Below are 16329 nucleotides of genomic sequence, written 5' to 3'. Positions count from 1 at the left end.
AAAAACTATCAAGTATTTATCCTGCCTTCTTCAATAAGAACTACAGTATAGATTAATCAAAGAGCCCCAGTTGACAAGGCAAAGTTCCTCTTCACAGGAAAATGCAAAGTTTATAAATGTAAAAGAAATTCTGATATAAGCAAAATCATCATTTTGCAACCTCTAAGGAAACGATTGATTCAAGCAAGGATTTTTAACAGATGCTAACTAAAACCATTAGACAAAAAAGTGATGGGGAACTCAGATACAGCGCAGCGCAAAATACCATCTCGTGGGGAACTCACACAGCGCAGCGCAAAATACCATCTCGTGGGGAACTCATACAGCGCAGCGCAAAATACCATCTCGTGGGGAACTCACACAGCGCAGCGCCAAATACCATCTCGTGGGGAACTCAGATACAGCGCAGCGCAAAATACCATCTCGTGGGGAACTCACACAGCGCAGCGCAAAATACCATCTCGTGGGGAACTCATACAGCGCAGCGCAAAATACCATCTCGTGGGGAACTCATACAGCGCAGCGCAAAATACCATCTCGTGGGGAACTCACACAGCGCAGCGCCAAATACCATCTCGTGGGGAACTCAGATACAGTGCAGCGCAAAATACCATCTCGTGGGGAACTCACACAGTGCAGCGCAAAATACCATCTCGTGGGGAACTCAGATACAGTGCAGCGCAAAATACCATCTCGTGGGGAACTCACACAGCGCAGCGCAAAATACCATCTCGTGGGGAACTCACACAGTGCAGCGCAAAATACCATCTCGTGGGGAACTCAGATACACTGCAGCGCAAAATACCATCTCGTGGGGAACTCAGATACACTGCAGCGCAAAATACCATCTCGTGGGGAACTCAGATACAGTGCAGCGCAAAATACCATCTCGTGGGGAACTCAGATACAGTGCAGCGCAAAATACCATCTCGTGGGGAACTCACACAGCGCAGCGCAAAATACCATCTCGTGGGGAACTCACACAGTGCAGCGCAAAATACCATCTCGTGGGGAACTCAGATACACTGCAGCGCAAAATACCATCTCGTGGGGAACTCAGATACACTGCAGCGCAAAATACCATCTCGTGGGGAACTCACAAAGCGCAGCGCAAAATACCATCTCGTGGGGAACTCACACAGCGCAGCGCAAAATACCATCTCGTGGGGAACTCAGATACAGTGCAGCGCAAAATACCATCTCGTGGGGAACTCAGATACAGCGCAGCGCAAAATACCATCTCGTGGGGAACTCAGATACAGCGCAGCGCAAAATACCATCTCGTGGGGAACTCAGATACAGTGCAGCGCAAAATACCATCTCGTGGGGAACTCACACAGTGCAGCGCAAAATACCATCTCGTGGGGAACTCAGATACAGTGCAGCGCAAAATACCATCTCGTGGGGAACTCACACAGCGCAGCGCAAAATACCATCTCGTGGGGAACTCACACAGTGCAGCGCAAAATACCATCTCGTGGGGAACTCAGATACACTGCAGCGCAAAATACCATCTCGTGGGGAACTCAGATACACTGCAGCGCAAAATACCATCTCGTGGGGAACTCAGATACAGTGCAGCGCAAAATACCATCTCGTGGGGAACTCAGATACAGTGCAGCGCAAAATACCATCTCGTGGGGAACTCACACAGCGCAGCGCAAAATACCATCTCGTGGGGAACTCACACAGTGCAGCGCAAAATACCATCTCGTGGGGAACTCAGATACACTGCAGCGCAAAATACCATCTCGTGGGGAACTCAGATACACTGCAGCGCAAAATACCATCTCGTGGGGAACTCACAAAGCGCAGCGCAAAATACCATCTCGTGGGGAACTCACACAGCGCAGCGCAAAATACCATCTCGTGGGGAACTCAGATACAGTGCAGCGCAAAATACCATCTCGTGGGGAACTCAGATACAGCGCAGCGCAAAATACCATCTCGTGGGGAACTCAGATACAGCGCAGCGCAAAATACCATCTCGTGGGGAACTCACACAGCGCAGCGCAAAATACCATCTCGTGGGGAACTCAGATACAGTGCAGCGCAAAATACCATCTCGTGGGGAACTCAGATACAGCGCAGCGCAAAATACCATCTCGTGGGGAACTCACACAATGCAGCGCAAAATACCATCTCGTGGGGAACTCAGATACACTGCAGCGCAAAATACCATCTCGTGGGGAACTCAGATACAGCGCAGCGCAAAATACCATCTCGTGGGGAACTCACACAGCGCAGCGCAAAATACCATCTCGTGGGGAACTCACACAGCGCAGCGCAAAATACCATCTCGTGGGGAACTCAGATACAGTGCAGCGCAAAATACCATCTCGTGGGGAACTCAGATACAGCGCAGCGCAAAATACCATCTCGTGGGGAACTCAGATACAGCGCAGCGCAAAATACCATCTCGTGGGGAACTCACACAGCGCAGCGCAAAATACCATCTCGTGGGGAACTCACACAGTGCAGCGCAAAATACCATCTCGTGGGGAACTCAGATACAGCGCAGCGTAAAATACCATCTCGTGGGGAACTCAGATACAGCGCAGCGCAAAATACCATCTCGTGGGGAACTCACACAGTGCAGCGCAAAATACCATCTCGTGGGGAACTCACACAGTGCAGCGCAAAATACCATCTCGTGGGGAACTAAGATACAGCGCAGCGCAAAATACCATCTCGTGGGGAACTCACACAGTGCAGCGCAAAATACCATCTCGTGGGGAACTCACACAGTGCAGCGCAAAATACCATCTCGTGGGGAACTCAGATACAGCGCAGCGCAAAATACCATCTCGTGGGGAACTCACACAGTGCAGCGCAAAATACCATCTCGTGGGGAACTAAGATACAGCGCAGCGCAAAATACCATCTCGTGGGGAACTCACACAGTGCAGCGCAAAATACCATCTCGTGGGGAACTCACACAGTGCAGCGCAAAATACCATCTCGTGGGGAACTAAGATACAGCGCAGCGCAAAATACCATCTCGTGGGGAACTCACACAGCGCAGCGCAAAATACCATCTCGTGGGGAACTCACACAGTGCAGCGCAAAATACCATCTCGTGGGGAACTCACACAGCGCAGCGCAAAATACCATCTCGTGGGGAACTAAGATACAGCGCAGCGCAAAATACCATCTCGTGGGGAACTCAGATACAGCGCAGCGCAAAATACCATCTCGTGGGGAACTCAGATACAGCGCAGCGCAAAATACCATCTCGTGGGGAACTCACACAGCGCAGCGCAAAATACCATCTCGTGGGGAACTCACACAGTGCAGCGCAAAATACCATCTCGTGGGGAACTCACACAGCGCAGCGCAAAATACCATCTCGTGGGGAACTAAGATACAGCGCAGCGCAAAATACCATCTCGTGGGGAACTCAGATACAGCGCAGCGCAAAATACCATCTCGTGGGGAACTCACACAGCGCAGCGCAAAATACCATCTCGTGGGGAACTCAGATACAGTGCAGCGCAAAATACCATCTCGTGGGGAACTAAGATACAGCGCAGCGCAAAATACCATCTCATGGGGAACTCAGATACAGCGCAGCGCAAAATACCATCTCGTGGGGAACTCACACAGTGCAGCGCAAAATACCATCTCGTGGGGAACTCAGATACACTGCAGCGCAAAATACCATCTCGTGGGGAACTCACACAGCGCAGCGCAAAATACCATCTCGTGGGGAACTCACACAGTGCAGCGCAAAATACCATCTCGTGGGGAACTCACACAGCGCAGCGCAAAATACCATCTCGTGGGGAACTAAGATACAGCGCAGCGCAAAATACCATCTCATGGGGAACTAAGATACAGCGCAGCGCAAAATACCATCTCGTGGGGAACTCACACAGCGCAGCGCAAAATACCATCTCGTGGGGAACTAAGATACAGCGCAGCGCAAAATACCATCTCGTGGGGAACTCAGATACAGCGCAGCGCAAAATACCATCTCGTGGGGAACTCACACAGTGCAGCGCAAAATACCATCTCGTGGGGAACTAAGATACAGCGCAGCGCAAAATACCATCTCATGGGGAACTCAGATACAGCGCAGCGCAAAATACCATCTCGTGGGGAACTCACACAGTGCAGCGCAAAATACCATCTCGTGGGGAACTCAGATACAGTGCAGCGCAAAATACCATCTCGTGGGGAACTCACACAGCGCAGCGCAAAATACCATCTCGTGGGGAACTCAGATACAGCGCAGCGCAAAATACCATCTCGTGGGGAACTCAGATACAGCGCAGCGCAAAATACCATCTCGTGGGGAACTCACACAGTGCAGCGCAAAATACCATCTCGTGGGGAACTCACACAGCGCAGCGCAAAATACCATCTCGTGGGGAACTCACACAGCGCAGCGCAAAATACCATCTCGTGGGGAACTCAGATACAGCGCAGCGCAAAATACCATCTCGTGGGGAACTCACACAGTGCAGCGCAAAATACCATCTCGTGGGGAACTCACACAGCGCAGCGCAAAATACCATCTCGTGGGGAACTCACACAGCGCAGCGCAAAATACCATCTCGTGGGGAACTCAGATACAGTGCAGCGCAAAATACCATCTCGTGGGGAACTCAGATACAGCGCAGCGCAAAATACCATCTCGTGGGAAACTCAGATACAGCGCAGCGCAAAATACCATCGCGTGGGGAACTCACACAGTGCAGCGCAAAATACCATCTCGTGGGGAACTCACACAGCGCAGCGCAAAATACCATCTCGTGGGGAACTCACACAGCGCAGCGCAAAATACCATCTCGTGGGGAACTCACACAGAGCAGCGCAAAATACCATCTCGTGGGGAACTCAGATACAGCGCAGCGCAAAATACCATCTCGTGGGGAACTCACACAGCGCAGCGCAAAATACCATCTCGTGGGGAACTCAGATACAGCGCAGCGCAAAATACCATCTCGTGGGGAACTCACACAGCGCAGCGCAAAATACCATCTCGTGGGGAACTCAGATACAGCGCAGCGCAAAATACCATCTCGTGGGGAACTCAGATACAGCGCAGCGCAAAATACCATCTCGTGGGGAACTCACACAGTGCAGCGCAAAATACCATCTCGTGGGGAACTCACACAGCGCAGCGCAAAATACCATCTCGTGGGGAACTCACACAGCGCAGCGCAAAATACCATCTCGTGGGGAACTCAGATACAGTGCAGCGCAAAATACCATCTCGTGGGGAACTCAGATACAGCGCAGCGCAAAATACCATCTCGTGGGAAACTCAGATACAGCGCAGCGCAAAATACCATCGCGTGGGGAACTCACACAGTGCAGCGCAAAATACCATCTCGTGGGGAACTCACACAGCGCAGCGCAAAATACCATCTCGTGGGGAACTCACACAGCGCAGCGCAAAATACCATCTCGTGGGGAACTCACACAGAGCAGCGCAAAATACCATCTCGTGGGGAACTCAGATACAGCGCAGCGCAAAATACCATCTCGTGGGGAACTCACACAGCGCAGCGCAAAATACCATCTCGTGGGGAACTCAGATACAGCGCAGCGCAAAATACCATCTCGTGGGGAACTCAGATACAGCGCAGCGCAAAATACCATCTCGTGGGGAACTCACACAGCGCAGCGCAAAATACCATCTCGTGGGGAACTCAGATACAGCGCAGCGCAAAATACCATCTCGTGGGGAACTCAGATACAGCGCAGCGCAAAATACCATCTCGTGGGGAACTCAGGTACAGCGCAGCGCAAAATACCATCTCGTGGGGAACTCAGATACAACGCAGCGCAAAATACCATCTCGTGGGGAACTCAGATACAGCGCAGCGCAAAATACCATCTCGTGGGGAACTCACACAGCGCAGCGCAAAATACCATCTCGTGGGGAACTCACACAGCGCAGCGCAAAATACCATCTCGTGGGGAACTCACACACTGCAGCGCAAAATACCATCTCGTGGGGAACTCACACAGCGCAGCGCAAAATACCATCTCGTGGGGAACTCAGATACAGTGCAGCGCAAAATACCATCTCGTGGGGAACTCAGATACAGCGCAGCGCAAAATACCATCTCGTGGGGAACTCACACAGCGCAGCGCAAAATACCATCTCGTGGGGAACTCACACAGCGCAGCGCAAAATACCATCTCGTGGGGAACTCACACAGCGCAGCGCAAAATACCATCTCGTGGGGAACTCAGATACAGCGCAGCGCAAAATACCATCTCGTGGGGAACTCAGATACAGCGCAGCGCAAAATACCATCTCGTGGGGAACTCACACAGCGCAGCGCAAAATACCATCTCATGGGGAACTCAGATACAGTGCAGCGCAAAATACCATCTCGTGGGGAACTCACACAGTGCGGCGCAAAATACCATCTCGTGGGGAACTCAGATACAGTGGAGCGCAAAATACCATCTCGTGGGGAACTCGGATACAGCGCAGCGCAAAATACCATCTCGTGGGGAACTCGGATACAGTGCAGCGCAAAATACCATCTCATGGGGAACTCAGATACAGTGCAGCGCAAAATACCATCTCGTGGGGAACTCACACAGCGCAGCGCAAAATACCATCTCGTGGGGAACTCACACAGTGCAGCGCAAAATACCATCTCACAAACTGCTTGCGAGCTGAAAATTAAAGTTTCCAAGGACAGGTCTGGCTGCCATAATGTTAAGCAATCCAAGTTAACATCACTATTCAAGATACGATCAGGCAGCAGAGGTTTCCAGAGGTGATACAACTGGAGTACACAGCATCGCCTACAAGGTATTCTGTCCAAAACTTTTTTAACTTGAATCTAATCAAGATCTAATTTTCGATTTGTAAGAAACAGGAAAATAGAACCAAGTTAAATACCACAAAAAGCAAATAACCAGATAATCCATAATGTGAGACATTCTAAAAGTTAACTGAACCAGACCCTTCAACAAGCCTATTGTCACGGAAGGGAGGAAGGGGAAGGCAGCCATCCTGGATTAAGAGAGATGAAGAGGCAAGACAACTAAACACCATGTGTGGAACCTGTCTCAGGTCATATACTAGCATCTTTAACCAGTAACCACTGGCCATCAAGTCAACCCCAACTCACGACGACCCCCATGTGCGTCAGAGTTGAAACGTGCCCCACAGAATTTTCTTCATTGGCTGGTTTTTTGGAAGTAAACTGCCAGGCCATTCTTTCAAGGCATCTCTGGGTAGATTCGAACCTCCAATCTTTCAGTCAGCAGCCGAGCACATTAGCCATCTGTACCACCCAGGGACTCCCAGCATCTTCAGCAGATACTATAATCACAGTATCTTCTCAAATGTAAATATTCATGAAGACTAAACCAGGATAAAAAACACTTATGTGCTTTTCAGGCCACGGACATTAATGTTTCGTCGTACCCTACTCACCTCCACTCAGCAGCTTCATGACTAGCCAGAGCTCATCTTTTACCACGAAAGATGTATAGTAAGACACGATATTGGGGTGATTGCACTGACTCATGGCTTGAATTTCCTTCTACAAAGAAAAGGAGAAAGCATGGTGACTCACAATACGCAAGCCTAAACAAACATTACAAGTTAGCAAATGCAGATCTGGAATCTCAATACTGTGTCACAGCCTTCCTGGGATCTCTGTGGCCCTGACCTCTTCAGGAATAGTTAAGTCAAAAAGAAAAACAACAACAGTCGGTTTCCCTCAGCACATTGTGATGTCCCTCCTTCACTCACTGCACTAGTAATCTTTGAAACTAGAAACATGCACTATTTAATCACCCTGGCACAGCACCACAAGAGGTCTCCACTGGGACCTTATTTTTACTTCAAGGTACTTCTGAAGAGCCATCTTGGGAAAGCTGGTTTTAAAGGTTAATAAACAGCAGGTGTTTTTCAACGTTTTTGTTTGCTTGTTTTTGGAAAATCTGTACCTGCAACAAAATATTATTAGTTTATCACATTGCTGTGATATGATTAACAATTCTCACTCTAAAGAGAGACACACTGAAATACAGGCTCAAATGATTCAACCAAGGTCTTGAACGAAATCCAGACCAGAAACCTGAGCCAAAAGCCTAAGCCACTACCTCAGCTGATGAATTTAAGTTAGATTTGGTGTGATTCGGGCCCTGCTTATCTCACTGGTCTCATTCCTTCCCTCTCAGCTGAACCTACCCCAGGAGCCAGTCCCATGATCCAGCCATAGTAAACTTCACGTGACCCTGGACATTGGGTTCCCTCTGCTTCAAATATACTTTCCCCATCAGCCTTGCCTAGGTAACTCCTATTCTTTCTTCCAATCTCAGCCTAAGTATCATTTGCTTCCAGCTCCCCAAGGTGAGTTAGGTGCCCCTTATCTTGGCTTCCAGGCACCCTGTGTATCTCCTCCCATCCCACATAACATACTGGACAGTACATTGTGTCTTTTGGCTGTCTTTCCCACTAGACAGAGAGCAGAAGTACTTAAAAGTGGATTCATAACCACTGTGGAACTTATTATACTCTATTGTAACTGCATATTTAATTTTCTGCAGCCCCGACAAAACTGTAATCCCAGTGAGGGCTAAGACTCTATATTCCTGGCAATGATGGTACCTGACACACAGTACAATTCAATAAATATCTGTTGAATGAATGAAATCCTACAGCACTTTATACAGCTTTTTACTTATTCACGTATTTGTCCTATGCCCTCAGAGGGTGTACTTGTTCAAAAAGATCAACTGTGTGAAATTTTTCCATAATCCTAGATTCATAAGCACTAAATAAATGCTAGCTTTCCTTCCCTAGTCTTCTCTAAGTTAACTTCTTTTGTGGCAAGGACCTTGTCATTTGCATCTCTGAAAGTCCCGAAGTCACCTGCACAGTAATCTGCACTAAAGGCTAAGTAAATGTGAAGGAAAAGGAAGCAGGAACTAAAGTAAGCACCTGACCATTGACATAGCTACACAGGATTTGAAGAGATAAGATATGTACACATAAGAGGGAATTTATAAGACAGTAAACATGTGCCAAATGAAAGTAAAGATACTAAACGCCATAAAAACTCAGAGAAAAAAACAGTAAGGCAGGCAAGGGTGATCAAAGAAGACTTTGCAGAGAACTTTAATGGGGAACTAGATTTGGCTCAGCCGAACGCAGAACAATTACGGCAGTTCGAGGGCTAGAAGTGCCAATTCAGGGCGCCTGGTCTACAGAGAGCTGTGTGCGTGTACGTGTGTGTACTTTCGCTCTCCCTGTCCACCCTGGGGGAAGGTCCCTGCCTCTTTTCAGCTTGTACTCCTAGGTTCCTTGGCAGTCACATGACATGTATCTTTCCCTTCATCTGTCCTTGCTTGTTTGCTTTATTAATCTGCTCTTTTACATCTCAAAATATTGACTTAAGACCCATACTTTCAGCATTGCATCAGTATGCTGAAACATCTCAGTTGGTATTCTGTCAACTCCTGGAGCCTTGTTTTTCCCCAATGCCTGCAGTGCAACTTGGCCTTCTTCCTTCAGTACCATTGGTTCTTGATTATATGCTACCTCCTGAAATGGCTGAACATCAACCAATTCTTTTTAGTACAGCAGTTCTGTATATTCCTTTCATCTTTTTTTTTTTTTTTTTGATGCTTTCTGCACCATTCAACATTTTCCCATAGAATTCTTCAATACTGAGACTCAAGGCTTCTTTTCTTCAGTTCTTTCAGAATGAGAAATGCCAAACATGTTCCTCCTTTTTAGTTTTCTAACTAAAACTAAAGACTCCAGGTCTTTGCACGTCCTTTTAATACTTTGCCTTCTAGACCCATCGTTTGAAATCTTCTGTTCAGCTCCTTTACTTCATCATTTCTTCCATTCACTGTAGATGCTCTCTGTTCAAGAGCAAGTTTCAGAGTCTCTTCTGAAATCCATTTTGGTCTTTTCTTTCTTTCCTGTCTTTTTAATGGAGCCCCGGTGACGGAGTAAAGAGCTCTGCTGCTAACCAAAGGTCAGCACTTCGATCCACAGCTGGTCCTTGGGAACCCCACAGGGCAGCTCTACTCTGTCCTAAGGGCTGCTGTGAGTCAAGAGTCAACAGCAACGCAGCTTTTTTGTTTCATTTTGTTTCTGCTTTCTTCATGTATGATGTCCTTAACGTCATCCCACAACTCATCTGGTCTGTGGTCATTAGCATTCAATACATCAAATCTATTCTTGAGATGGTCTCTAAATTCAGGTGGGATATACCTGTCTTAGTCATCTAGTGCTGCTGTAACAGAAATACCACAAGTGGATGGCTTTAACAGAGAGAAATTTATTTCTTCATAGTAAAATAGGCTAAAAGTCCGAATTCAGGGCGTCAGCTCCAGGGGAAGGCTTCCTCTCTCTGCTGGCCTTCTCCTCAATCCTCCCCTGGACTAGGGCCTTCTCTGCGCAGGGACGCCTGGTCCAGACGATGCACTTTCCTCTGGGTGCCTCTTTTTCGTGGTGGTATGAGGTCCCCCTGTCTCTCAGCTCTCTTCTTTCCTTTATATCTCAAGAGACTGCTTCAAGACACAATCCAGTCTTGTAGACTGAGCCCTGTCACACTAACACAACCGCTGCCCGTCCTCCCTCATTAACATCACAGAGGCAGGATTTACAACACACAGGAAAATCATCCAATACCGGGAATCACGGCCCAGCCCAACCGATACATACATTTTTCAAGGGACATAATTCAATCCATGACAATACTCAAGGGCAAACTTTGGTTCTCGTGGACTTGTTTTAATCTTCCTCGGCTTCAACTTGAACTTGCACATGAACAACTGATGGTCTATTCAGCAGTTGGCCCCTGGCCGTCTTCTGACAAATGATATGAGCTTCTCCATCATCTCTTTCCACCGATTTGATTCCTGTGTATTCCATCTGGCAAGGTCCGTGTATATAGCTGCCATTTATGTTCTCAAAAAAGGGTATTTGCAATCAAGAAGTCGCTGGTCTTACAAAATTGTATCATGCGATCTCCAGCATTGTTTCTAACACTGAGGCCATGTTTTCCAACTACCAGTCCTGTTTCCAACCTTCTCATTCCAATCGCCAGTAATTAGCAACGCATCTTGACGGTGTGTTTGATCAACTTCAGACTGCAGAAATTGGTAAAAATCTTTATTTCTTCATCTTCGTCTTTTGTCTATGCCAAGAGATTTGGAAGACAGCCACCTGGCCAACCAACAGGAAGACATCGATATTTGTGCCCATTCCACAGAAAGGTGGTCCAACAGAATGATGGAATTACTGGACAATATCACTAACATCACATGAAAATACAGTTTTGCTGAAGGTAATTCAAAATGGCTACAGCAGTGCATCGACAGGGGACTACCAGAAATTCAGGCCCGATTCTGAAGGGGATGTAAATGGAGAGTATCACTGCTGACGTCAGGTAGATGGATCTTGGCCGAAAGCAGAGAATACCACAAGTATGTTTACCTGTGCTTTATTCACCAGTGCGAAGGCATTCGTTCCACTGTGTGAATCGTAACAAATGATGGATTACACTGCAAAGAATGGGAATTCCAGGACACTTAACTGTGCTCATGAGGAACTTGTGCACAGATCAAGAGACGGTCATTCGAACAGAACCAGGGGATTCTGCGTGGTTTAAAATCAGGAAAGATGTATGTCAGGGCTGTATCCTTTTATCATACTTATTCAATCTGTACGATGAGTCAATAATCCAAGAACTGGACTATTTGAAGAACATGGCCATCGGGTTTACAGAAGACCCACTAACAACCTGTAATATGGGGATGACACAACCTTGCTTGCTGGAAGCAAAGAGGACTTAAAGCACTTACTGATAAAGATCAAAAACTACAGCCTTCAGTATGGATTATACCTCAACACAAGGAAAACAAAAAATCTCACAACTGGACCAATAAGCAACACCATGATAAACGGAAAAAGACTGAAGTCGCCAGGGATTTCGTTTTACTGGAATCCACAATAAATAACTCTGGAAGCAGCAGGTCAAGAAATCAAATGATGCATTGCATTGGACAAATCTGCTGCAAAAGGCCTCTTTAAAGTGTGAAAAAGCAAAGATGTCACTTTGAGGACTAAGGTGCGCCTAACCCAAGCCAAGGTATTTTCAATCGCCTCATATGTATGCGAAAGCTGGACAATGAGTAAGGAAGACTGAAGAAGAATTGATGCCTTTGAATTACAGTGTTGGTGAGGAATACTGCATATACCATGGACGGCCAGAAGAACGAGCTAATCAGTCCTGGAAGTACAGCCAGAAAGCAAGGATGATGAGACTCTGTCTCATGTACTTTGCACATGGTATCAGGAGGGATCCGTCCCTGGAGAAGGACATCATGCTTGGTAAAGTACAACGTCAGCGAAAAAGATGAAGACCCTCAATTAGATGGATGGACACAGCTGTTGCAACAATGGACTCAAGCCTAGCAATGATGTAAGGATGGCGCAGGGGTTGGCAGTGTTTCATTCTGATGTACATAGGGTCGCTGTGGCTGGAACCAACTGAGAGCACCTAACAACAACACTAATACTGCCTCAATGATATAACGAAGAAAACTCACCCCAAATGGGATACCACAGGTACGTTGTTGTGTGCGGATCAAGCTGATTCCAACTCAGAGCAGCCCTACAGAACAGAGTAGATCTGCCCTATATAGTTTCCTAGGCTGTAACCTTTATGGGAACAGATTGCCAGGTCTTTTCTCTTGCAGATCCACTAATAGGTTTGAGCCGCTCACCTTTTGGTTGGCAGCTAAGCGCCTAAACACTGAGTCATCAGGCTCCTTAACCACAAGTAAACCCACGGCCTTCAAGTTGATTCCAGCCCATAGCGACCCTACAGGACAAAGTAGAACTGCCCCACGGGGTTCCAAGGCTGTAAATCTTTACAGAAGCCAACTCATAGTGACCTCACAGGACAAAGCAGAACTGCCCCACGGGGTTCCAAGGCTGTAAATCTTTACAGAAGCCAACTCATAGTGACCCCACAGGACAAGGCAGAACTGCCCCACGGGGTTCCAAGGCTGTAAATCTTTACAGAAGCCAACTCATGGCGACCCTACAGGGCAAAGCAGAATTGCCCCATGGGGTTCCAAGGCTGTAAATCTTTACAGAAGCCAACTCACAGCGACCCTACAGGACAAAGTAGAGCTGCCCCACAGGGTTCCAAGGCTGTAAATCTTTACAGAAGCCAACTCACAGCGACCCTACAGGACAAAGTAGAACTGCCCCACGGGGTTCCAAGGCTGTAAATCTTTACAGAAGCCAACTCATAGCGACCCTACAGGACAAAGCAGAATTGCCCCATCGGGCTCCCAGGCTGTAAATCTTTACAGAAGCCAACTCACAGCGACCCCACAGGACAAAGTAGAACTGCCCCATCGGGTTCCCAGGCTGTAAATCTTTACAGAAGCAGATTGCCACATCCTTCTCCTGTGAAGCAGCTGGTGGGTTTGAAACACCAACCTTTTGGTTAGCAGCAAAGCACTTTAGCCACTGGACCACCAGGGCCCCTTATAACCACACGTATACCAAAAAAAAAAAAAAAAAAAAAAAAACCATTGCAATCGAGTGAATTCTAACACATAGCAACTCCACAGGACAGGGCAGAACTGCCCCACAAGGTTTTCAAGGAGCAGCTGGTAGATTCAAACTGTGGACATTTTTTGGTTAGCAGCCAAGTTCTTAACCACTGTGTCACCAGGGCTCCAGCCACAGGTATAAAAACTGGTTGCCAAAGAGACAATTCCGACCCATTGCGACACTACAGGACAGAGTAGAACTGCCCCTCAGGGTTTCCAAGGAGTGGCTGGTGGATTTGAACTGGCAACCTTCTGGTGAGCAGCCAAGCTCTTAACTACTGTATCGCCAGGGCTCCACCAAAGTTACAGGGGTTAGAATTTACAACATGTATTTGGGGGGGACACAATTCAATCCTAACAGGTCGCAAACATTAATGGATCATGAATAAATTTAGTGTGCCACATTTAAAAAAAAAAAAAAAAGATAGAAAATCAGAATATATCCCACATGAATGGTTTTATGAAAATGGCGTTTTCAGTTACATTAATACTTATGAACATACATATGTATATACTGGGCTATGATATTTTTTACCAAGAGTCACCATCAAAAGAGTCTTAAAGCCACTGATGTGGCCCACAGCAAGGCCTACTAACTAGTCTTTTTGCCTCTGATCTCTGACTCCTGTGAGTCACCCTACTAACTGTTAGGAATTAATTCACTAGAACAGCTATAATAAAAGACAGGCAATAACAAGTGTTGGCAGGGAAGGGAAGAAATTGGAGCCCTAACACATTGTTGGTGGGAATGAAAAATAGTCACTTCGGGTAATAATTTGGCGGTTCCTCAAAAAAAAACATAGAACTATCATGTTTACCCAGCAATTCCACTCCTAGGTACATACATAAAAATTACTGATCTAAGCCCTGGAATGGGAGACTCAGAAGAGGCGCAATGAGTCCTTTCAGAAGGGTGATACGTGAGATAGGATTATTCAGAGTGACACACATTCAAAGTGGCCCCGTCGGCCGCCATCTCCGAGCAGGGCACTGCTGTTTCTGACTCTGCTCAAAATCCAACAGGCAAGAGGTGTGGTTGCTATGCAGTGTGTACGCTACCTTTGTTTTCTAAGAGGGAGGTCAGGTTTCTAGCAGGGCTTTGATCCATAATTTTTCCTGTTCCAGTTCACCAAAATTCAGGCCTGCTCTAGTTTCACCTCCTCAGCCATGACTGAACCAGGAAGAACCAGTCCGAAGCCCTGGTTTAAAGTGCACCGAAATGCCTAGTGTTGAAAAGATGATTGCTATCATCATCATCATATGAACTTGGCCAAGTTACTTAAACTCTGAGCCTGTTTCTTTAGTCACAAAGTAGAAACCAGAAAGACCTACATTCATCTTTACTCTGCCCTATGGATTATATAAAATAACTGAGAAATGACAGATATTCATAACGGGCTTTTCAAATTCCAGTTTTAATATGCAATTTTTTTTCTTTAACAAAATTAGTTTACAATTAACAGACGTCTCTTATCATCGCTGAAGTTCAAACGTCCAAATGATGCTCCAAGGTATTGCTGGCATCAGTAAATCCAAGATCATCAAATACGGTTTCCTTTTATTTATTTATTTTCTTAATTCAAAATGTGTTTATTGGGATGGTTTCCCAATCATCTTGATTCAGGGCACTTTTAGTGCTGCTTTCGTCTGAGGGAACGTCCTTCTGGAGGCGTCCCTTTTCCTCCTGTAGGCTGGCAGACGGTCGTGGAGCAGCCAGCACACAGAACTACTGTTTGTGCACGGCTAAGACCGTGGCGATTTCATAGCATCCTGGGCATCTACACCCCTGAAGTAGGAACTAGGGCTCTGCACCAGGCGCCTCTTCTTGTGTTTCCTCTTCTCTTCTTCTGGAGAGGGATGAAGGGCCTTTGTGAGATGCACGCTTGCATGTGGAGGTCGGTCATCAACACCGGAAAGGTCTCAGATAGGATTTCAATCAGCATCTTCTTCCGAGTGCAAGTTCTCTCACCAGGGACTGCTCGAGGTCACTCCAACACCTCACTTCTCTGGCTTCTGCTTATGCATCACCAACTACTAAAGAAATACATCTGTCTCACCTCCTACAAGTTCAAAATATAATTTTGTTATCACTTTTTCTTCCACTCAATTATTCTCTAATACTCAGTAGAGACTATACCAAAAATTAAATCCCATCTGGGACAGCAAAAAAGCTTCTGGACTGTCAGGTAATCCAAGTATTAATGTCTGTCCTTTTTGCAGTAGCTGTACATGATCTTAAGAAATTAGTTAATAAAATTAAAATATTAGTTCATATTTATACAGAAGTTTATAGTTTTCAAGTACTGTGTCATCTGATCCTCAAGAAACACCTCATGAGGTAGGTAACACGGGAATTATTGTTTCCATTTTAAGCCAAAGAATCTGAGGATTAAAAAGCTAAATGATCTGAAAAATCACCTCATTTCCCTCTCTGAGCACTTACTACATACTTAAAACTATCTGGGGGTCACAGTGCCTAAAGGAAGCACAAGACAGTAACTGTGTGAATTTTAATGCCAGAGAGCATCTCTTGTAGCTATCGATCCTTGGGACCTCCCTCTCCTATTTCTTCCTCTAGCTTTTTGAGAAGTCAATGCGGCCAGGGTTACTCTATCTCTCATCTTGCATTAATGGTCAGAACGCACATTGGTACCATATTTCTAGGAGGCCAAAAGCCTTTTAAAAAGGATATTCCATTTGACCCAGGAATCACAATTACATGGTATTATTTTAAAGAAACAGAGAAGTTAAGCA

At 46.6% G+C, this 16329-nt stretch overlaps 1 protein-coding gene and 1 pseudogene across 5 annotated transcripts in view; both read right to left on the bottom strand.

The window, feature by feature from the left end:
* OXSR1 (oxidative stress responsive kinase 1) overlaps positions 1 to 16329 on the bottom strand; it is a 107432-nt gene that overhangs the window by 70641 nt on the left and 20462 nt on the right. For 4 of the 5 annotated variants that reach the window (XM_064277493.1, XM_023554831.2, XM_023554830.2 and 1 more), the window contains one exon: positions 7415 to 7523. The exons of the other annotated variant lie outside the window; for it this stretch is intronic. In XM_064277493.1, the coding sequence (XP_064133563.1) occupies positions 7415 to 7523 (109 nt within the window). The remainder of the gene's footprint in view (positions 1 to 7414; positions 7524 to 16329) is intronic. 5 annotated transcript variants of the gene reach the window in all.
* LOC111752168 (small ribosomal subunit protein eS27-like) lies at positions 9588 to 15806 on the bottom strand (annotated as a pseudogene).

The sequence above is a fragment of the Loxodonta africana genome, chromosome 27 (assembly GCF_030014295.1).
Source record: "Loxodonta africana isolate mLoxAfr1 chromosome 27, mLoxAfr1.hap2, whole genome shotgun sequence".
Classification (NCBI taxonomy): domain Eukaryota; kingdom Metazoa; phylum Chordata; class Mammalia; order Proboscidea; family Elephantidae; genus Loxodonta; species Loxodonta africana.
Note: the sequence above shows the minus strand (reverse complement) of the source record. Positions and strands in the feature narration are given on the sequence as shown.